Here is a 16064-nt window from a genome sequence, read left to right as displayed (position 1 = left end):
AAAGTCTAGTTTGTCTGATATAAGTATGGCTACTCCAGCTTTCTTTTGGCTTCCAGTAGCATGATAAATAGTTCTCCATCCCCTCACTCTCAATCTAAAGGTGTCCTCAGGTCTAAAATGAGTCTCTTGTAGACAGCAAATAGATGGGTCTTGTTTTTTTATCCATTCTGATACCCTATGTCTTTTGGTTGGCGCATTTAATCCATTTACATTCAGTGTTATTATTGAAAGATATGGGTTTAGAGTCATTGTGATGTCTGTATGTTTTATGCTTGTAGTGATGTCTCTGGTACTTTGTCTCACAGGGTCCCCCTTAGGATCTCTTGTAGGGCTGGTTTAGTGGTGACAAATTCCTTCATTTTTTCTTTGTTTGGGAAGACCTTTATCTCTCCTTCTATTCTAAATGACAGACTTGCTGGATAAAGGATTCTCGGCTGCATATTTTTTCTGTCTAGCACACTGAAAATCTCGTGCCAATTCTTTCTGGCCTGCCAAGTTTAAAAGAGAGATCAGTCACGAGTCTTATAGGTCTCCCTTTAAATGTGAGGGCACGTTTACCCCTTGCTGCTTTCAGAATTTTCTCTTTATCCTTGTATTTTGCCAGTTTCACTATGATATGTCGTGCAGAAGATCGATTCAAGTTACGTCTGAAGGGAGTTCTCTGTGCCTCTTGGATTTCAATGCCTTTTTCCTTCCCCACTTCAGGGAAGTTCTCAGCTATTATTTCTTCAAGTACCCCTTCAGCACCTTTCCCTCTCTCTTCCTCCTCTGGGATACCAATTATGCGTAGATTATTTCTTTTTAGTGTATCAGTTAGTTCTCTAATTTTCCCCTCATACTCCTGGATTTTTTTATCTCTCTTTTTCTCAGCTTCCTCTTTTTCCATAACTTTATCTTCTAGTTCACCTATTCTCTCCTCTGCCTCTTCAATCTGAGCCGTGGTGGTTTCCATTTTGTTATGCATTTCGTTTAAAGCGTTTTTCAGCTCCTCGTGACTGTTCCTTTGTCCCTTGATCTCTGTAGCAAGAGATTCTCTGCTGTCAGCTATACTGTTTTCAAGCCCAGCGATTAATTTTATGACTATTATTCTAAATTCACTTTCTGTTATATTATTTAAGTCCTTTTTGATCAGCTCATTAGCTGTTGTTATTTCCTGGAGATTCTTCTGAGGGGAATTCTTCCGCTTGGTCATTTTGGATAGTCCCTGGCGTGGTGAGGACCTGCAGGGCACTTCCCCTGTGCTGTGGTGTATAACTGGAGTTGGTGGGCGGAGCCGCAGTCAGACCTGATGTCTGCCCCCAGCCCACCGCTGGGGCCACAGTCAGACTGGTGCGTGACTTCTCTTCCCCTCTGCTTGGGGCGGGATTCACTGTGGGGTGGGGTGGCCTGTCTGGGCTACTTGCACACTGCCAGGCTTGTGATGCTGGGGATCTGGCGTCTTAGCTGGGGTGGGTAGGCAAGGTGCGCAGGGGCAGGAGGGGCAGGCTTAGCTTGCTTCTCCTTAGGTCATCCACTTCAGGAGGGGCCCTGTGGCAGCAGGAGAGAGTCAGATCCACTGCCGGAGGTTTGGCTCCACAGAAGCGCAGAGTTGGGTGTTTGCGCGGAGGGAGCTAGTTCCCTGGCAGGAACTGGTTCTCTTTGGGATTTTGGCTGGGGGATGGGCGGGGGAGATGGCGCTGGCGAGCGCCTTTGTTCCCCACCAAACTGAGCTCTGTAGTCCGGGGGCTCAGCAGCTCTCCTTCCCTTTATCCTCCAGCCTTCCCACTTTCTGAGCAGAGCTGTTAACTTATGACCTCCCAGACACTAAGTCGCGCTTGCTGTCGGAACACAGTCCGTCAGGCCCCTCCGCTTTTTGCAAGCCAGACTCGGGGGCTCTGCTTGGCTAGCAAGCCGCCCCTCTGCCCCGGCTCCCTCCCGCCAGTCCATGGAGCGAGCACCGCCTCGCCGCCCGTCCTACCCTCTTCTGTGGGCCTCTCGTCTGCGCTTGGCTCTGGCGACTCCATTCTGCTAATCCTCTGGAGGTTTTCTGGGTTATTTAGGCAGGTGTAGGTGGAATCTAAGTGATCAGCGGGACGCGCGGTGAGCCCAGCGTCCTCCTAAGCTGCCATCTTCCCTCTCTCCCCGCAAATTCTTAAAAATAACTGCAAACTTCACTGATCATAGGCATTTTTCAAATTTCTCAGCCAAATTACTGAAAAGCATTTTACCAGTTTATCTGAAAATGTGTGGCTGTATGCAAACAATAGATGCTACCAGATTTTCTTACCCTAGTAATGGAGATTAATGATGCACGGGCTGGCCTGTTTTTCAGTAAGTAGGAAAAAATTGAAATTCAATGGATATTCCTGCCCTAGTGAATTCCTCACTATAGCAGTGACTCTTACCACCGATTCCAGTACACGTCTCTCTCCTACTCCAATCCAAGGAAGACTATATTTATCAACATATTATTTTCAGCTCAGCAAAGAATGTTATGTTGGTAACTTTCATAGGTTTTTTAATCTGTATGTTTAAATAAGAATATTTATATGACTAGGATTTGTTTTTCTACAAAATAACGGTATCATAGCAAATAGTGTTTGGATTGGAGATTGCATACAAAATATTTATATTCTATGAGAAGTATTAAAGTTAAAGGTCTTCCAAAAATATTTTCCTAATACTCTGATAAATTATATAATATTTTTATATCATTAATTCCTGTGATTTAAAGATAACCTCCCAGTTCAAATTAGAAGAAGGAAACATTATCACCTACTAATGTCTTAACATTGATTATTTTGGAGGAAAGTCATATTGGCAAATGTAAGCTTTAGAAATTAGTGACATTAGAACATAAAATTTATTCTAGACCAAAGCATGAAGGAAACAGGTGCTGCGCTCACATTAGAGTAGGAGAAAATGTGCTTACTATACTTTAAAAAAACATTGCAACTCCTTAACCATGAAGCAATAGTTTTCTGAACCCAAATCTCAAATATTTTATGAACACATCTCATTCAATCAAGTCCTATATTCTTCATCTTCTGCAACTGACTTTCTAAGCCTTAAAAACAAAAGTATTCCCAGGGCACCTGGGCAACTCAGTCGGTTGAGCGTCCTATTCTTGATCTTGGTTCAGGTCATGATCTCACAGTTGGTGAGTTTGAGCCCTGCATCTGGCTGTGCACTGACAGTACGGAGCCTGCTTGAGATTCTCTCTCACCATCTCTCTCTGCCCTTCTCCCATTCATGTTCTCTCTAAATAAATAAATAAATACATAAACTTAAAAAAAAAAAGCTTTCCCCCACCACAAGAACAACAAGCAGCTCATATTTAGTGGCATCCCCTTTCATACACATCTAAGAAAACCATTTTTCCCCTATCATAACAGATGAACAACAGAAGAAACTCTAATCTTGAGGGACCTCCTTCTAGCTCAAACTTGCAAAAAGAAAACCTCTCCCATACCAGATCTCTCATTTCCCAGAACCTGTTACAACCCTCCCCATGATATTCTCAGAAATGTTTCTTCTGTTTGAAATATTCTTTCCCTCAACCTACCTTGTCCTATCACTTTTAATTTACTAATGTCAGTCCTTCAGACAAGTCTTGACTTTATTCAGAACAGTGCTCCTCATTATGTGTCTTCACATACTAGATGCTTATTTGTATCATGATATAGTTAAACATCTGTCTTTTCTGCTACAAAGTAAGTTCTATGAGGGTTTCAACACTGGATCTCTCATGACTAGTAAATAATAAGGATTTAACAAATATTTGTGAAATGAATCAATTTGTGTGTGTGTGTGTTTTTTTTTTAATTTTTTTTCAACGTTTATTTATTTTTGGGACAGAGAGAGACAGAGCATGAACGGGGGAGGGGCAGAGAGAGAGGGAGACACAGAATCGGAAACAGGCTCCAGGCTCCGAGCCATCAGCCCAGAGCCTGACGCGGGGCTCGAACTCACGGACCGCGAGATCGTGACCTGGCTGAAGTCGGACGCTTAACCGACTGTGCCACCCAGGCGCCCCTTGTGTGTGTGTGTGTTTAATCAGAGCATACTATTCTCTGTCTCTAGCCACTTTAAATATCTTAGTATACATTCTCTACCAAGGTACCCAGTTAAGCAAAAATATTAATTCTTTGTATTAAAATGAGCCTGTAGCTTTATTTTTATTAAGATAAATGTTTCTCTTATATTTGTTCCATCAGATACACAATTTATTACAGCACCTGCCTGAAAACCCTGGCATTGCCCTGATGTAGTAAGCCACAGACTTGGGTTTGTTCAGTGAAAGCTGCATATTCTCCATAAATGTCACTATGACTGGATGATAATGACAATTTTTCAACTCACTTGGATGTCTAGGACTTCCTTTACTCAAATTGTTCTTTCCCGTGTAGCTGATGTTTTTTGTTTATATAACCTCATCTTGCTAGAATCATCTAACCATGTTTCTTCTCTCTTTAGTGCTAGCTGTTCTGCTAGTCCTCCCCCACCCCCCTCCCCACCTGCCAAGTGATTCTAACATTTAAGAATGTTCAATCACAGTTTGCTGATAGTTATATCTTCTCATTTTTAAGTATGTTTTGTGAAAACGTGCTGTGATATTCATGTCATATACAATAAAAATGTTGTAGTTACCGTATTTTTTCTGGATATTTATGAACATTATAGCCACAATTGTTATTTGTGAGAATTATCGCTAGTACTTCAATGTGACGTTATTTCCTTTGTTCCAATACACCATCACAGCCACCCGATGCTGGGAAGAATAGAAAAATATAATTCCATATCAAGTTATTTGCGCCTTTGTTTGGGTCCTGAAATCACATCCACCGGAGCTAGGGGTGTTGTTTACCTCTAGTAACAATGGCAGTTATAAAGGCTGAGTGTGAGACCATGGCAAAGGGCCAGGAGTTCAGGATAGCTGAACTGCATGGTCCATGGGAAAGAATGGTGGGTAATAGCTAGAAAGTCAGACTGGATTCACAGTATAAATGGCCTTGTATGATGATATTCTGTGAACTTTGATTTGCTGGTGGTGAGTACATTTGAGGCACAAAGTACAAGATCAGATTTGCATTTGCAAAATATCATCGTGTCAGCTTATTACACAACAGAGATAGAAGCATGTTCATTGCTAGACAGGCATATGGTCAAACTGTGCAAAGTTTGTTGTTAATTTCAACATTAGATCCCTTTCAATTCCAGTTGGCAAACAAGAGTGCTGTAGGAGGAGAGCTTGTACAGGGCAAATATTAGTTCTACACTGGCTACTTGTAAGCCAGTTTTGGGGATATTTGAACTTCAAAGATAAAATCAAAGATGAGACCACATGTAAAAATAATTTTTTTATTAATCACCTGGCTCCTAGAGTTTAGTATTGTGGTTAAATGAATTCCTCTTTTTATCCTTTATTTTATCAAGACTCATTGAAAAATAATAGATTTGTTCACATTCTTGTGTATGTAGGTGGAACATTCTGAACTGATTCTCATTTTTTATGTTTTAAGATCTTCCTTTGGTATGAGACAATCATTCTGAACATTAATAATTATCTATAATGGAATACAGATGTATACTTTGTAAGTGGGGTCAACATGTTCTGATCTCCGGGACAGACCCCAGCCCACATAAAATAAACCTCTTAGTTTTTAATGGAATGTCCTTAAATAGCCTGTGGAATAAAGAATAAAGAAAAAAGTGACCTTGCATACCAATTTATCTAGAATAGTCTCAGTCTCTACCTGTTGTGTGGGATAATCATTAATAGTGCCTCCTGTCATACTAAAGAAGTATTTTGACCTGAGAGAGAAAATATATACTTATAATTTTAACACCATGGGCAAAGGCAGATGTAAATCGCAGTGTAAATCCGAGCTCTGATACATACTGTATGATTTTAGCAAGAAAGCTCGCTTTGGTGTCTCCATCTCTAAAACTAGAGAAAATAAGTTTTAGCTTGCAGAGTTGTGAGACAAAAAACGCATAATTGGCTTCATGGGTATGAAACCTATGTAGTCACACAGGGCTCTATGCTAAGATGTGTCCCATGCTTGATTTAATGCTTTATTGGTCTCCTGAAATGCTCAGGACATTTTCAACAAGGGGGAGTGTACTTTCATTTTGCTCTGGTCCCCACAGTTTATATTCAGTCCTGATTAAATGAGAAAGATACTAACTTAATCCAAATTTTCTAACTTAATTCTTCCATTCTGGTTTAAGTCCTGATTTCATATCACCAACCAGAAAATCATGTATAGCCATTTAAACCAACTGAAATATTAAAAATATCACAGAAGCAGATTATTTTTCATATAAAAGCAAATCTCCATTAAATTATATAATATAGATCCAACAATGTTTATGGCAGAAGGCACTTACCACATATTCAAATGTTGAGAACTTAGCAATAAATTATTAGTATATTTTCATGGGTAATGAAGTAACTTATTGCTTTGCTTTTGGGGCGAGCTGGGAGGTTGTTTTGTTCAGTTTACACAAGTTGTTAAAATAATTTTAATATTATAAATGATTCTCCAAAATTATGAAGAGTCCTCTGGCTTTTTACACACATAAATGTCTTTCTACACCTGGATAGTCACCCTGGGACAATGTAAGTATCCTAAGCTCTTTTTCTGTATATAAAGCATAATTAATGCTACCGTTAGTATTGACACTTAAATATTCATAATGATAGCTTTAATTTTTGAGCTCTTATTGTATGCTAGCACTGTGCTAAATACTCTACTTGTATTTTCTAGGTATGTTATCAACTCACACATACAAACAAAATATCCTCCTGAGGAGGGTGTAATTATTTTCATTGTAATGATGACTATATTGAATCATGGAGAATAAATAACTTTCCAGAGCCATATGGATAGAATATAGAACTTAATTTTGAAAACAAAATCTCTGAATTTTAAAGCCTGAGCTCTTAGTCAATGTATCAGTGTTTTGCAAGCTGGCATCCAAGAATGTATTCTCAGAAATCCATGATTCTATAATAATTTAAACTGTGTATTCTCTAATAAATAATCTAACTGATAAAAACATATGTGTATTCTGCATCATCTGTTTGGTCTGATACATTTGTCATTATGCCCCCACAACTATACCTGATTTCTAATAAGCTAAGAAGAAGGAAATGAGACCGGTTTAAAATAGGAATGATTCTTTCCCACTAAGTAAAGGACACGTGGCATCATATTGTACTATACAGATGAAGTTTCTCCCAGTCTAGAGAGGGATGAGGGAGAATTGAATCATCACACAGCATAGTGTATTTAAAGGCATAGCAAACTCCAAAAGTCTGTACGCTAGCAGCTGGCTCCTTATCCCCATTGCCAAGGGCGACTTAATTTCAGAAAAATGAAATCTTATGCCACATTAGACACATGGTGCTATTTTAAGTTGTATTGTTTTAGTAGTTTTATTCCCATATTTTTAAACATGTTTTGGTATTATATGTGTGTACAACTGAAAGCATAAGCACATATCTATTTTGTGTTAGAACATGCTTAAGTTGCATTAAAATAAAAACAATTTATATCAATATTAGGAGTTATTAAGTTTTTTTTTCCTTTTACTTTAAAAAGAACTTGTTGGAGCTCTGTTGGGTGGCAGTTCTTCATGTGACTGGTTGATTGTTAGCATCACATCATTAGTTTTTATTATTATTTCATACTATGTTGTTATATTGACTGCTCCATTTTGATCATTTTCATTTTCTCATTAGCCTTTTTTCTTTTGCCTTATTTTTGTTAATGTTTAAGCATTTGAAAGTTAAAGCAATTCATTATACTTTAGTTTGTTATATAATTCCTATGATTATTTTCATGAATCATTACTTTAAAAATCTTATTTCTGGAACATAATGATTTGCTTTCTTTTCTTGCTAAGATAAACCTTTGAAAAACAGAACTCTCCCTGACCTCTGTTATAATAATATGAAGCAAGTTATTAGATCTGAAAGAAAACTGAGTCCAATGAATTTCTGAGACATAAGGAATATGTTTGGGAATTTATAAGGACTTGTTTGGTTTTGGAACATTACCACAAACCTTTTTAAAGTAATAAATTAAAATTAAATCTTGAAAAAAAAGTGGAGAATTCTAAGTAGTTAGACACGTCCTCAATTTTTGTTAAATTAAAACAGGAGGGTTAGCAGTAGCATACACCGATTATGAAAATGCCTTAATTTATTTTATTTTTTAAGTTGGGAGAGGTAATCCCTTTTTCAAAGGTGCCAGTTTGCTGCAGTTATTGATTAGTGGATTCTACCCATTATATCAGTTTTCAAAGGCAATGTCGTATTTATTTCCCTTTTTGTTACTGAAGTTCTTGGATCAGGAGAAGGCTGACTATGGGAAGGGAAAAGGGTCAAATTCAGAAACAGTTATTAAAAAATCAGATAAGAATCATTCTAAAATAAAATTGATCACTCTATTTTTTATACTTTAAAAGAAATAAATTATAAATCTAAAGGTAATCAATTAATCAGAGATCTACAAATTAAAAGGCATCCTGAAAATCTTTTGCTTTCATCTTTTTCCATGCTATCCTTTCATCCTAGGGGCGAGAGGACAATACTGAAACTATCGTATATTTCTGTTTATGTACAAGTGTCCTGTCCGTGGACAGTTGTTTCTTCTTCCCATATATTATTTGAGGGAATGAATCATCCGCAACACACAGCCATTCTGTACATCACTTTTCTGTCAAGCTCTAGTTAAAATAAAATGCATTAACACTTCCATACATTACATTACTTGAAAATGATAATACCTTCTATTAAACTGTACTTCCATATTCTGTTTTACCTGCAGCTGAATGTGGTGCATCTGCAACAAATAATGAAGGGATTTTGCTCTCTCCAAATTATCCACTCAACTATGAAAACAACCACGAATGCATTTATAGTATTCAGGTTCAAGCAGGAAAGGGGATCAATATTTCAGCCAGAACATTTCATTTAGCACAAGGAGATGTTCTTAAGGTAGGTGAACTCAACTTATACTTAGATCATTTTTAGTCATTAAGTATACACTAATATGTGTATATATATATGTGAATATTGATATAATTACCCATAAGTTGATTCTGCCATTCATAGATTTAAATTAGACATTATTTTCCATTTTCCTATTATCATTTTCATTGAGGTAAGTGTTATGTTTCCAATGTTCATTTATAATACATACATCTTTACAATACATAAATTTTAATGTTTCAGTAACACTAAAATAAGGACATTTGCATGTCAAATATCTTATATTCAAATATATATATATATATATAAAACATAACATGGGAATGGTTATTTCTTTAAGAAATATAATGATGATTTATTTTTCTTTGGTGTCTATAAAGTAACTTGGTTATCTCTGTTGACACATGGATAGTTTTTGCCTTTATGACTACAAAAAATTTATATCTAATAGGTACATAAAAATAATGACTTACTATCTATAAATTACTTAAGAAAAGTATATTTTGTTAATAATAAACTTTTAGAGTGAAATGTATTAATTTATTTTAAAAAGTTGAAATAGTCAAATACCCTATTTTTAAAAGATACAATTTTAGGAAAATATTTCCATAGTTGTTGATTCATATTTCGCAAAGTAAATGCTTTGTAAATATAATTTATATTCAGAAGTAGGATAACAACAAACACTTCTATAAAATCACATTTAATTTTTTTTTTTTAAATAATTGCATACATGTTTCTTCATTGTCAAGATTCCCTTACCTGGTAAGAAATTCAACATAATTCTGTTTTCACAGATTTAAAAAAATAAATAAATAAATAACATCTCAGGTTGGCAGGGGTAGGGGATTCTTGTTTAAGCAGTGATTTTAAGACTGTTGATTATTTTTTTCTCTTAAAAATATAACTGTGATGACACTTGATGGTTTTCTAATACAGACAGCACTATGTGCTTGTAAGATCTGTATGGACATGGGAAATTTCTCTATAGTACGCCTAGATGCATACAGCTTTACCATTCATTTAAAGCCATTCCTGTTTTTTACACTTTTCCCCAACAGGCAACAGAAATTGACTTTATAATCTCTTCAATCTCCTTTATGTTTATGGTTTGGATTCTCCTGCTAAAATAAGTTTTATTTGCTAAATTAAAGTCAACATCGAGATTAATGGGATGCCTAAATGTAGAACTGATTTTCCTTTTTACAGGCTAAGTATGGGAAAAATAAGTCATTGATCAGAGGTATACGGCTAGCCACTAACCTGTATCACAAAAGCAATGATGATAAACATATATTTATAAGTTCACAGCTAAGAAGTGCTTCCTCACGCCTCCCACTATCCTTCCTCAAATATTTCTTTGCTCTCTGTGATGCTTGAAAAGTAGCCAGTACTTTTCCGTACCGGATGATGTTTATTAATTGGAAAATTCATTTGGGATAGCAGGTGATGGCTTAAGAAAAATGGCCCTAATGTGTTCATCTGAGTGATTTCTGACTAATCTCCTATATATTTGGAATAAGGTTACATTCACTTATTACCCATGGACAACTAGTTCAAAGATACCTGCTACACAGGCAGAGTTAGGCACGCACAGGCAGACACATGTACCCTCCAAAGGATGGATGATTCATTCTCGAAGACTGAGGAGCCCAAAGTCCTCTCAGGATGCAGGGTCATTTGCCTCCCTGCAAACCAGTCCGTGAGAGTCCATCCCCATTCCAGCACTTTCCAACATGACACCTAGTGCAGTCAGCTCTTCCTCCATTCAGACTAGGAAAGAAGAAATAAGTAAGACAAACAGCCCATCATAGAAAACAAACAAACATTGTTTTTCTTTATATGGGAGAACTGGCTATATTCTTTGGAATAACATTCTCTTGTAGTCTTTATATGAGTATAATGTTTAGAAAGTTTTTTTTTTTCTGGTTTCGTTTACTGTATAGTATCACTGTATTGAATTCTGACTAAAACTAAAACAGCGACAACAATAAAAACATGAGTGTGTATTCAATTTATCTATAGCTACACACACACACACACACACACACACAAACACACACACACACACTTTCCTCTCTGAGAGTGCACCATCCAGACTGATGCCCACCTATCTATGCATTCTCTTTTCCCCTACCTCTTCTTAGCATAAACTAATTTACTTATTTATAACCAAACAAATAGTTACGTCAAATGTAGACGATCATATGACTCCTCTAGATAGTTTATTTCGGACACGACTACCAAATTTTCTAATTCAGTAGATCTGGGGAAAACTCTTTCAGTTGCTCTGTACCTGGAATTGTGGATTTTTATAAAGTGCCTCAGATTATCTGATAACCATAAGGTTTGGGAATTATGAATATATCCTTCCTTGGTTCTATTGCTTTCAATGGGCAAGAATACTGAACTTCTCAAACCTTCACTCAAATATGTAGCTTAATTAATTCTTTCAATTAACATTTATAGGAGATGTTTATTACATGTTCCCTATAAACAATCAACAACGAACAGTTCCCACTGTCAGTCTGATAAGACAAAAGCTGAATTGCTATCAGAAGTACTACGTCCGTTTTGTTGTTGTAATGTTTATTTCCAGAAAAAGATTGAGCGCTATGTTCTGATAAGGGGACAAAATTCAAGACAATATTGTTACTTCTCCAGTCAGTATTGTGTAGTTTCATATAAAAAAAGATTTATATATTATGTCAAATTCGACAGAATGGATAATTATGGAGAAGAGCCAGTAAAATACCTTAAAATTGGTTTTGAGAGTCTGAAAGAATGGGTTAAGAGAACTGATGTCCTGTTTATGAGAAACTAGATAGTTAAAGGACTTGATTAATCACACTAATAACATTCTTTTAGAAGTATGATAAGAACATTATTAAAATGCTGTTTTTCCAAGATGTATTATTTTCAAGCTTATTTTCTAACCCATGTGCTAGTCTTTGGGGATACTACTTGTGAGAACCTATTGGTAAATTTTCAGAAATTTTGTGAACTGGTTGTTAAGCATGGCCATTATTAAAAATTAAATTAAATTACATTACAATTATATTACAACTAAGTTATATTAAAAACAAAAGTAACAAATACAACTTTCATTTCCTAATTATTTTACTACTTTTATTATTATGTGTTTGTTTTAGGTTAGTTACATATATTGTATCTCTTTGGTGAATATACTATGTGAGGGTGCCTGCCCATCCTTTCCCAACTCTGCACAGAGATATCACATCAATAGCTTGATATTGGCAATACTAGGAATAGTTACACTGCAGAAATGGACAAACATTATAGGTCTTGACTTGATCTATTGCTCTGCTCATAGTCTATACTTAAGTGAGAATAGGTTGTGTCTGGAGCCATTCTATTGTAAATAATGCAAAAAATATGGAGAAATCATATTTTCTAGAATTAAAAAAACAATTATTTAATTTAGCTGAGAAGTTGCTCCGATCATTTACAAATACGAGTTTCTGATATAACGTTGTTTTTGCATTGCTTTACTCTGATCTTATTAACATAAAAAAATCAAGCAATATTCATTTAGGAACCACTTTTGTTTGTCAGTTCCAATTATAAGTTGCTGATACAAAATTTGGCAAAAAAACACCAAAAGCATTCTGTAAGATTCAATTAGGTCTATGGAATTTACAGTAATGAATATTGTATATTTTATTACCATTTGTAAGTTGCATGCTATAACATCCATTAAATCAGGGATTCACAGACGACAGTCAGTTGGTCAAATTGTGCTTGCCACCCATCTCTATGAATAAAATTTTACCTGGAGAAAGCCATGTTTATTCATTTACATATTGTCCATGGCTATTTTTGTACTTCAATGACAGTATTGAGTAGTTATCCCCCCCATCTAAAATATTTTCTAATTCTTTTTAGAAAAAATTTGTCAACCTATCTTTGTATTAGTATACGTTATTAAAAGAACATATGGGTGGATATATATAGTCACCAAATTTGTTTGAGTGCTGGTTGCTAAATATTTTCTAGCACACCAGTGATCTCTTGGGTCCACCACACGTATCTGTCAATCAAGTCTGCCTGTTCACTGGCAATCCTTTGTTATCTCTCCCTTCAAAAGCACTCTCTAAATATTTATTCATTCTTTCCCATACTGAGTATAACAGAAGTGAAATGATTTGTAACAGGCCATACAGCTTTAAAGGTAGAACTGGGACTTTAACTTTGTTATAAAACTGCAAATCTAAAACCCTGAAAAGCTCACCCTTCATTGTGTCCCAGACTCCTTCACTAAAATATATTAGCTCCTATAATTGAGTACACGTGTTATAGCTATTGCAAAGATGTACATAGTTTAATACAAACAAAAATTCTCTGTTCGTTTCATTTTATTTTGGAGAGGATGTAAGGTTTAGAATATTATCCTTTTTGATGAACCATTGTAAAAATTATTCTTTCTTTTTATTTTTTTTTAATTTTTCAAATGTTGTTATTTATTTTTGAGACAGAGAGAGACAGAGCATGAGCAGGGGAGGGGCAGAGAGAGAGGGAGACACAGAATGTGAAGCAGGATCCAGGCTCTGAGCTGTCAGCACAGAGCCTGATGTGGGGCTCGAGCTCACAACTGTGAGATCCTGACCTGAGCTGAAGTCGGACGCTTAACCAACTTAGCCACCCAGGCGCCCCTTTCTTTTTATTTTTTATTCAAACTTTGACATCTCACTCACGTTATCAGAAAAAAAAAAAAGTTTAAGTTTCCAAATCAACCTTTAAACAAGTGGCCAAAAATAAAATTTTAATATCCACGAGCAGGGATAATTTAAGGCTTGAATGATTATACACATGTACATGTGTAACTTTTCTCTTTTAATTTTATTTTCTATGTACTTTCTGCTCTTGGGTTCAGATAACATCTGACTTGCTAATTGACTGAAGGAATAACTGAGAATATGCCTTCTAATTATGCATTTATTATAAACAACAGTTTTGAGTGTTGATAAGCAATTCATTATAAAAGGGTTTGACCTTCCAGATCCAGGAGGGTCTCTACACCAAAACTAATTTCAAGCCCTGATCTATTATAAAAGGTTTGATAACTGAAACATGTCAACATTAAGTTCTAGTCTCTTCTATTACAAGACTACCAGGTTAATGGCAACCATTTGACAAATTAGAGCCTCATCAAAGAGTTTCATTAATGTTACAAAAGACCTCAATGCCTTTCATGATATTAATTCGTAAATCAGTTTGAACTTCTACATTTGACATTAAAGTAAGTCTTTGTTATCTGAATTAGGTGCTAAGTAACAGAATATTTCTATGGGGAACACCAGAATCCTCTTCCAACACAAAACATATAATATTATATAGTTATCTTATTCTTTTTATAGCTTTTTAAATTTTTGAAAAAAATAGATATTAAGGCATATGCTAAAAATAATAATAATGATAATAATAACAATCTTAAAAGAAGGAAAAAGAAAATAGGCCCAAACAAATAAGAGCATACTTAAAGATCCTGATCTTAATCAGAACAGAAACATGTGAAGTAATGATCTCAAATAAAATTTCTATGGGTTCTGATAAGATCCAATATAATCACTCTGTACTGTAAATTTACTTTTAAATGAAATGTACATTTTTTAAATTTATATACTTACATCCATGTTTATTTACAAGGTAATTTGTCTTTGCCTACACTGCTTTGTCATTTTGTGTTGCCTTTGTTTCCGTACATGTTTGAATACATTTAAAGTACTTTATTTACAAGTCAAATAACATTGGCTTTATCATTACTATAAAACTCTTCTTTTTTAAAATCCTTGCCAAGTAACACTTGCTTTTCATCTTGATTTAATAACTTTATGCATGCTTCCAAAATTTCATAACTGAATTATCACACTTCATTTTACTTTTATGATTATAGTGATGCTTTTGTATTTGTTTTCTACCTTTTGACTTTACATTTTTAATAAACTGCAGTGAGTTTTGGTGCTGAATTAGACCCTCCCTGCTAGGCTTAAGATACATGTATATATATATTAGTATTAACTCTTTTAATCCCTTTTCTTTCAATAATTGCTTTTAAAATTATATCTTAAAAATAGTTTCTTTTGAAAAAGAAAAAAAGTATGACACTGGCCTCCAATGTAATTGTCTCTCTTGGGACAGACAATATCTTTTACATCTCCTTCAGTTTAAGAATGATTGGGGTGCCTGGGTGGCTCAGTTAAAAAAAAATTAATTATATCTTATTATTATTTTTTTATTCCTAGCACCTAACACAGTACATGGAACTAAATATGAGTTGAATTAATTATCTGGTTACTTTTTAAAATGATACTATATCTGGGGCGCCTGGGTGGCGCAGTCGGTTAAGCGTCCGACTTCAGCCAGGTCACGATCTCGCGGTCCGTGAGTTCGAGCCCCGCGTCGGGCTCTGTGCTGATGGCTCAGAGCCTGGAGCCTGTTTCCGATTCTCCCTCTCTCTCTGCCCCTCCCCCGTTCATGCTCTGTCTCTCTCTGTCCCAAAAATAAATAAACGTTTGAAAAAAAATAAAATGATACTATATCAGAATGATTTCCATGTGTAAAATAAGGGTTTCTCCAATGAGTCAACTTTTTTTTAATTACTACTGAAAATTTGAGAAAAACATTAGAAGGGACTTTTAAATACATAAAAAATAAAATAATGTTCAAGAAGTAATTTCTGTTTACTTGTTTGCATTGATTTGTTGCTTAATGTATATTTTCCCTTTATTTGGCTGTTTGACATATGAAGTTTTTACAGTGCATCCACACTTGAAAGCAGAACTAGGCGAATCCAAGAAACAATTATTTATATTTAGCATAAGAATGAAATGACATGCTGGTGAAAAGAGAAATAAGAGGAAAATATTCTTTGGGGTTACCTAGGCAATGTTAACCACAAATAAGACCCACTGGATGCTGGTTAAATGGTTTGGCTGTGGATGTATAGCTCTACACACAGGATTTAGGAATTATATTATATACGAGTTATTATATACGAGTCAGAAACAGATTTCTGAGAATATTGAACATTTGAAGCTCACAGACACAAAAGTGTGTTTCC

At 35.4% G+C, this 16064-nt stretch overlaps 1 protein-coding gene across 4 annotated transcripts in view; it reads left to right on the top strand.

The window, feature by feature from the left end:
- Window positions 1-16064, top strand: part of CSMD3 (CUB and Sushi multiple domains 3) — a 1253459-nt gene that overhangs the window by 898900 nt on the left and 338495 nt on the right. For all 4 annotated transcript variants that reach the window (XM_040494274.1, XM_040494275.1, XM_040494273.1 and 1 more), the window contains one exon: window positions 8820-8989. In XM_040494274.1, the coding sequence (XP_040350208.1) occupies window positions 8820-8989 (170 nt within the window). The remainder of the gene's footprint in view (window positions 1-8819; window positions 8990-16064) is intronic.

The sequence above is a fragment of the Herpailurus yagouaroundi genome, unplaced genomic scaffold (genome assembly GCF_014898765.1).
Source record: "Herpailurus yagouaroundi ecotype Mexico unplaced genomic scaffold, PumYag 186, whole genome shotgun sequence".
Taxonomy (NCBI): Eukaryota; Metazoa; Chordata; class Mammalia; order Carnivora; family Felidae; genus Herpailurus; species Herpailurus yagouaroundi.
The sequence above is the reverse complement of the archived record's forward strand: the minus strand, read 5'-3'. Positions and strand labels throughout refer to the sequence as shown.